The sequence below is a fragment of the Nematolebias whitei genome, chromosome 3 (genome assembly GCF_014905685.2).
Source record: "Nematolebias whitei isolate Nwh7 chromosome 3, NemWhi1, whole genome shotgun sequence".
Classification (NCBI taxonomy): Eukaryota; Metazoa; Chordata; class Actinopteri; order Cyprinodontiformes; family Rivulidae; genus Nematolebias; species Nematolebias whitei.
Window position 1 is genome coordinate 5,191,845 of NC_056500.1, and position 6,935 is coordinate 5,198,779.

A 6,935-nucleotide genomic window follows, 5' to 3' on the forward strand; every position below is an offset into this window, starting at 1 on the left:
GGATGCTTGCAGTGTTCATTTAGCCGTCACTCTCCTTTTCCATCCTTCTCTTGGCTCATTTTGCCTCTTTTTTGCCACAGTCCATAAAAAAGCCAGAAGTCCTGAACAGAAAAAAGTGTCGGGTAATGTGCAAACAAAACGTCTTACTGAACTCGTGCAAACTGGGCAGAAAGAGGACAGGAAGGATGTAACAGATGTGTAAAAATCAAACGGAAAACAGGTGAGGTGGGCAGAAGTGATCAAAGGATCGGGTTCAACTAAAACAGAAACTAAAATAATCTAAATACAGAAAAGGGTGAAGAACTAAAAAATAAACTGGGACATAAACCCAATTAAAGACTTTCCTTCTCGTTTCCTCCATTTTAGCTCATCCTCTCTCTTTAATTTGGTCTCAGATCCAACTGTCTTCCTCTCTTATTGAGAAATGTTTCATTTTATTTGTGAGAGGGATAAAATAAAAAAAAAAAACACATTTCAACCGCAGCTGCAAATCACCGTGATTTAGTTGCACAGTTTCTTACACAAAACAGTTTCTGTGTAAAACTTGAGCATGAAAGGCGGCGGGTGATATGCAAAAGGAATTCCGTTTAGAAATAAAATCAAATTATTGAAGATTATTTAGTGGCAACAGGTAAATTAGCTTAGATTTGTGCAAAGGGCTGCACAATGATATTGTTAATCTGAAATTACTGCAGTCAATATCATGAAAAGATCAACGGCTGGTTGGTAACATGTGACGATAGCAGCTATCCCTAATGCACAAAGAGTTTTTAGTACTTTTAAACAAAAATTTGCAAACATACATGATCTAATTAAACTTTTCCAAGTTGATTCAGGCTCGTCAAATCAGGTCTGCATGTGTTGAGTTTGGTTCGGGGCCTTGTCAGGTTTTTAATGTGGGTGTGGTTGGTTGGCAGATAAAAGAACTAAACAGCCTCCTCCAACTCCCAGTTTGAGCCTGTCTGCATGGGAGGAGGAGGAGGAGGAAGATGAGCCGCTGAACACCAGTTGTCACCCCCCCCCAGACACACCCTGAAAGCAGCCCTGTCTTTAAAGACTGAACTTTTAGTCTTCAGGTTAAAACATCTTTCACACATTTTCTCACCTCGTTCTGAACCCGGATCTCCCACAGAGTCCAGGGAGAATCTCAGGGTCCCACCCGAGCTGCTGCAGGACGGTTTTAGCTGTTTAACCAGCCAAGGGCGGGGGGACAGGGGGGGCGGGGGGGGCTTGTTTTTAAATTTGGTTGAATTTAAATGAAACACAACGTATGTGTAACGTGGTGGTCTGACGCCCCCTCGTGTCTGAAACACCCCCATGCCTCCCACAGCAGCTGCTCAAATCAAGTTTTGCACCAGAACAGATTTTTCCCGATATTTTTGTTGTTGAATGTTTAATTTTTCTTATGTTTGCTTTCTCGTTGACTTAAATCTGCTTTTTTTTTAAAAATCTTGAAAACTTTGTGCTGTTTGAAATCGACCATTTTTAACTTTTAGCTAGCATTTTGCCGCTTTTAGCTGCTCTTTAATTATATTGGCACCTATCTCTTTGTTACTTTTACAATTAAACTTTTTTTTGTGTGTTTTGCTACTTACTTTTAGCTACCTTCATTCTGATTTAACCTGTAGTTAGCTTTGTGCTGCTTTGGGGTTTTGACACATTTCATTTTAAATAGCATGCTGCAACTTTTAGCTAGTGTTATGCAAACTTTAGCATTTGCAACTTCTAGTTATTTGTTTTTTTTTTTAGTCAGCATTTTGCAATTATTAGCATTTGCAACTTTTAACTATCGTTTAGCTTGTGGTAGGTTATTTTTTTAGAATTTTGCAAATTTTAGCTATAGTATTACACACTTAGTTCTTGTTTTGCTGTTTTTAATCAATATTTTGCAATTTTTAGCTATTGTTTTACAAGCTTTAGTTAGCGTTTTGCACGTTTCAGTTAAGACTTTGTAAATTTAATTTTGCAAATTGCAATATTTAGCTTTTGCATTGCAACATTGAACTATTGTTTAGCTTGTGTGTAATTATATTTTTAGCTCTCTAGCATTTTGCTCATTTTAGCTGTAGCAACTTGTTGCAACTTTTAGCTATACTATTGTTAGAAATCATACTGCAAAATTTAGCTATAGTATTACAACTTATAGCATTAGTGCAATTTTAGCTCTTGTTTTGCAATATTTAGTTACAGTTTTGCAATTTTTTGTTCTCGTATTGCAATTTATAGCTAGTGTGTTGCTACCTGTAGTTAGCGTTTTGCAAGTTCTGGCTAATTTATTTGGATTTTTTAGCTAGCATTTTACAACTTTTAGCTAACACTTTGTAACTTTTACCTATGCTATTACAACTTTTAGCTTTTGTTTTGCAACTTTTAGCTATTGTATTAGCTACAACTTTTAGCCTTAGTATTGCAAGTTTTAACTCGTTTTACAACTGTTATCATTTTATAACTTTTATTTCTCGTTTTGTAACTTTTAGCAGGAGTTTTGCAACCTGTAGTTGTGCAACTAGTCATTTGCTTTTTTTAGCCAACATTCTGAAACTTTTACCAAACACGTCGTAACCTTTGGGCATTGCATTGTAACTTTTGGCTATCATTTAGCTTGTGGTTAGCTATTTTTAGATCTTAGCTAGCAGTTAAACTACCTTCAGCTAATATTTTTACTATTAAAAGTTTTTCAGCTTCTGCATTTACAGGAACTTTTCACAAAGATGCATTTTGTCTAATTCTTTTTGTGTTGCTGTTCTGCTTCCTGTGACTGAAACCTTAAAGGAAATGTGCGAACAATCAGTACTCTAATTTGTACACAAATAATAATAACAACAATAAAACCAACAACAACAATAACAATAATAAACATAGCAATAATGAAAAATAACAAATCATTAAAACAACAACAACAACAATGTTGATTGGGCCCCAGGGGTGGCTTCGGCCCAGGGCCCAGACGCGCATGAATCCTGCCCTGGTAATGAACGGTTATGACGCACTGCTGCCTCTGCGTGAGCTTGGACAAACGCATGAACACAAACCGCATCAAAGCCCGCACACATGTAAAATAAATCATCCAAGGTGTTTGAATCCTCGCGCCACGGTGGGAAACATGAACAGCTTTCTGTTCAGGGGCACAAGCTGCACAAAGGGCGCTTTTGTTGCCTCCTGATGCCCCTCAATGGTGCAGTCGCTCCAATCACAGCATAGCTCGAGCCATGGGGGCGTGGTTTAGAGACACCCCCCCATCTCAGCTTGGCAGAGTCCCACGCACTCAGGAGACCGCGACAGACCGAGTGGCTGGTTTCATCGGTCTCAGATCGGATCCCGGATCCAGGAGAGGTTGTCGGTTTGGATTTTGACGATGTAAATGACGCGCATCTTCCCGGGGGGGTCACCATGTGGACAGGTGTGAGACTTGTGGGCACGCGCGTTTGAAGGACAAACAGATGTTTAGATTTTAATCCGAACGACCCCCAGGCCTGGGCCACTTCATCCCCCCATGGATGGATCCAGCTGGAGCTGCACGCATGGAATACAAAGCCTGTCTGAGTCGCACCCCCCTCTCCGGGAGCGCCTCCTGACACAACCCCCCCACACCGACACCCCCAGATCGGGATGAGGATTGCAGCTCGGTGATTCGGTGCTTCATGGACCCTGGTTTTCTCGGGTTTTGATTGGTTAAAAACCGGATTTATCCGCGCGCTGGGATTCCTTTGTGTCAAAGGGTTCAGCGCAGAGTGAGTGCGCGCGGAGCGGCGGGGGGGCTTTGGTCGCGCGCGCCTGCCATCCTTGTGGACGGGTCGTGATGGCAGGGGGCCCGCCGGAGGCGCAGGACCACCCGCCGGAGAACGGCTTCACGCTGCTGGAGCGCGCGGCGCCCCGGCTGCTGCCGCACGTCGACGGCTGCGTGCTCCCGTCCCTGGGCGGGTTCGGGCGGCACCAGAAGCAGCTGGTGGTCCTGACCTGGATACCGGCCCTGTTCATCGGCTTCAGCCAGTTCTCGGACCACTTCCTCCTTGCGCAGCCCAACAGCACGTGCGTGCAACCTCTGGGTAACGACAGTAGCAATAGCAACTGGACCGGGACGCACCTGCCAGTATCCGCGAGCAGCGCGCCCGCGCTGCATCTCAAAGGCAACAACGGCACCGGGGAGGGGTTCGAGGACAGCGGAGGGATGCTGTGCGCGTGCGCGGAGCGGAGGCTGGAGCTGCAGACGGGACTCACTCAGAATGTGGTTACCAAGGTAACAGATTCAGGATGCTGCTGATCATCAGCTCAGGATGTGTTGGTGACATTTTAAGCTCAGATTAAAAGTTAATTAAAAAAAAACGGCATTCCTTGAAGGAATGCGTATCACCCACCGCCTTCTGATTATGTGATGAGGATGACTTTCAGCTACTACCACACCAGGTTTCAGCTCAGTATCTGTCAAACTGATTTAAATGTAGCCATTTTTGTTTTCTCAAAAGTTGGCCGTTGAGGCCATCTTGAATGGGACTGGCTCAAAATCATCCAGCGATTCTTTCCTGAAAGTTTCATTTAAGTTCAACCAGTGGTTTTACAAGATATTTTGCTAACAGAGACACATTGGCACATGTTTTTCCTGACTTGGGTTGAGTCTCTCATTGGATGATTCAGGTGTTCGTCCTCGGGTGGATGTGGATTCAGAGTCTTCTCCGTTTTCTGTTTCAGTGGAACCTGGTGTGTGACTCGGCCTGGAAGGTTCACATCGCCAAGTTCTCGCTGCTCGTGGGCTCCATATTCGGCTACTTAGTGATGGGTGTCATGGCCGACTGGTACGTCGTCTTCTTTGTGAATCAACACTCACACCGTTGTTTTATTCCTGCAAACTTCCCGTCATTTTGAGCGTTTGGACAGCAAAACGTTCAGCTCGTTCAGGAAATGGCTTTTCATCTTTGTAACATGTATACATTTCAAAAACGTCAACTTTTTAAAAATATATATTTTCACCATAGAAATGCATTAAAACCTCTTCACAAACATAAAAAAAAAATCAGCTTTAATATAATAGTGTTTGTCTTGGGCTACTTTTAGCTAGCCTTTTGGTACTTTCAGCTTCTAGCTATAGCTTTTTCCCACCTCTTAACCAAACTTACGATACTTTTAGCTTTAATGCACCCGTTTGCTACTTTTAGCTAAACTTTTGCTGCTTTTTGGTTAAACCTTTTCTGCTTTGAGTTTTGCGTCCTTGAAATTTCAGCCAGCCCTTTTCTGTTTTTAGTTCATCTTTTGATACCTTTGGTTTTCAGGTATCCTTTGGCTACTTTTAGCTAACATTCTTTTTAGCTACGATTTTGCTGTGTTTAGAAATACCTTTGTTGCTTTGAGCTTAATCCCTTTGCCAGTTTTCATTTTCAGCTAGCCTTATGCAACTTTTGACACTTACGCTACTTGTAGCTAACATTAAAACTAAAATTATGAACATACACCAGAATATGCATAAACAATCATACATTTGAAGCATATAAAAATACAGGTAAAACAGGATAGAACATATTTAAAAAGCTCTACCTCTAAATAAAAGCTTGTTTATATAATAAAATCTTTAGAAGATTTTTAAATGAATCACTTGAACTTTGGGGCAGTGCAGTCCAAAGTCAGGGTGCAGCTGTTTGGAACGACTGATTTCAAATGGGTGCTGGCACCAACAACCTCTGACCTGACGACCTTAACCTGCGAAGACGTGTGTGGACCTGAACCAAGTCAGAGATGTAAGAAGGCGCTTGTTCATGCAACGCTCTAAAAGGTTAAAGCTAAAAATGTTAAATTAGTTCTAAAATGAACTGGGAGCCAGTTCTGGACAATTTGAAAACGGTCCAGCTCCGCCCTATTTAAACATGTGAATAATTTCAGTAGTTTAAAACGAGAAGAAATAAAAGCATGACCATCTCAAGTTCGGTTTTTGACAGCGAGCTTCTCAATTTTAACACGTTCCTGATGGAAGAGACCGTTTGTAGTCTTTTGTTTTAAAGACGTTAGAATAAAAAAATGACGCACACGTTTTTGAGGCTGGACTGAAGGACGGAAGATGTAACTGTTGGATTTGAGAAACCTTGTTTTCGGTCTTATATGAGTTCAGCTGCAAGTTGTTGACACTTAACCACCGTTTACTGTTAGCCACGTTTGTTAAGGAGCTTTTTGCTGCTTTTAGCCAACCCTTTGTCGTCTTTATCTTTCAGCTAGCCGTTTGCTACTTTTAGCTTTTACAACTCAGTTTCAGCTTCTTCAGTGAAGTCTTTTATAATATCTGCATGTCTTCTTTGGCCATCAGCTTCACAAATGCTAATTTTACATCCTAAAGGTTCTGCTAATACTACATTCATATTTTAAAAAGGTCAGACGGGGTTCTTAATGATGAATTTTCTTTAAGTTGGACCCTTTGAATTCTTCCTCTGGTCCTTACTTCCTCTTTCCCTGATGCTCCGAACACTTGAAATTTATTTAAAACTGTTCTTTTATTTCCCATCAGTAAACACAGATACAATACTGATACTGTGAGTACAGCTGCAGTATTAGCTCTGCGAGTACAGATTCGGTATTAGCTCTGCAAGTACAGATTCAGTATTGGAACTGTGAGTACAGATTCAGTATTGGAACTGTGAGTACAGATTCGGTATTAGCGCCGCGAGTACAGATTCGGTATTGGAACTGCGAGTACAGATTCAGTATTAGTACTACGAGTACAGATTCAGTATTAGTACTACGAGTACAGATTCAGTATTAGTACTAGGAGTACAGATTCAGTATTAGTAATGCGAGTACAGATTCCGTATTAGCACTGTGAGTACAGATTCAGTATTAGTACTGCTACTACAGATCCAGTATTACTGCTAGTACAGATTCAGTATTTGTACTGAGAGTACAGATTCAGTTTTAGTACTGCGAGTACAGATTCAGTATTAGTACTGCGAGTACAGATT

General features: G+C 41.6%; 1 protein-coding gene across 1 annotated transcript in view; it reads left to right on the forward strand.

The window, feature by feature from the left end:
• The first annotated feature begins 3,269 nt into the window (after window positions 1–3,269).
• Window positions 3,270–6,935, forward strand: part of LOC119407639 (solute carrier family 22 member 23) — an 18,055-nt gene continuing 14,389 nt past the window's right edge. The window contains exons 1-2 of the mRNA XM_037674457.1: window positions 3,270–4,237; window positions 4,687–4,790. Of these exons, the coding sequence (XP_037530385.1) occupies window positions 3,800–4,237; window positions 4,687–4,790 (542 nt within the window). The 5' untranslated portion in view covers window positions 3,270–3,799. The remainder of the gene's footprint in view (window positions 4,238–4,686; window positions 4,791–6,935) is intronic.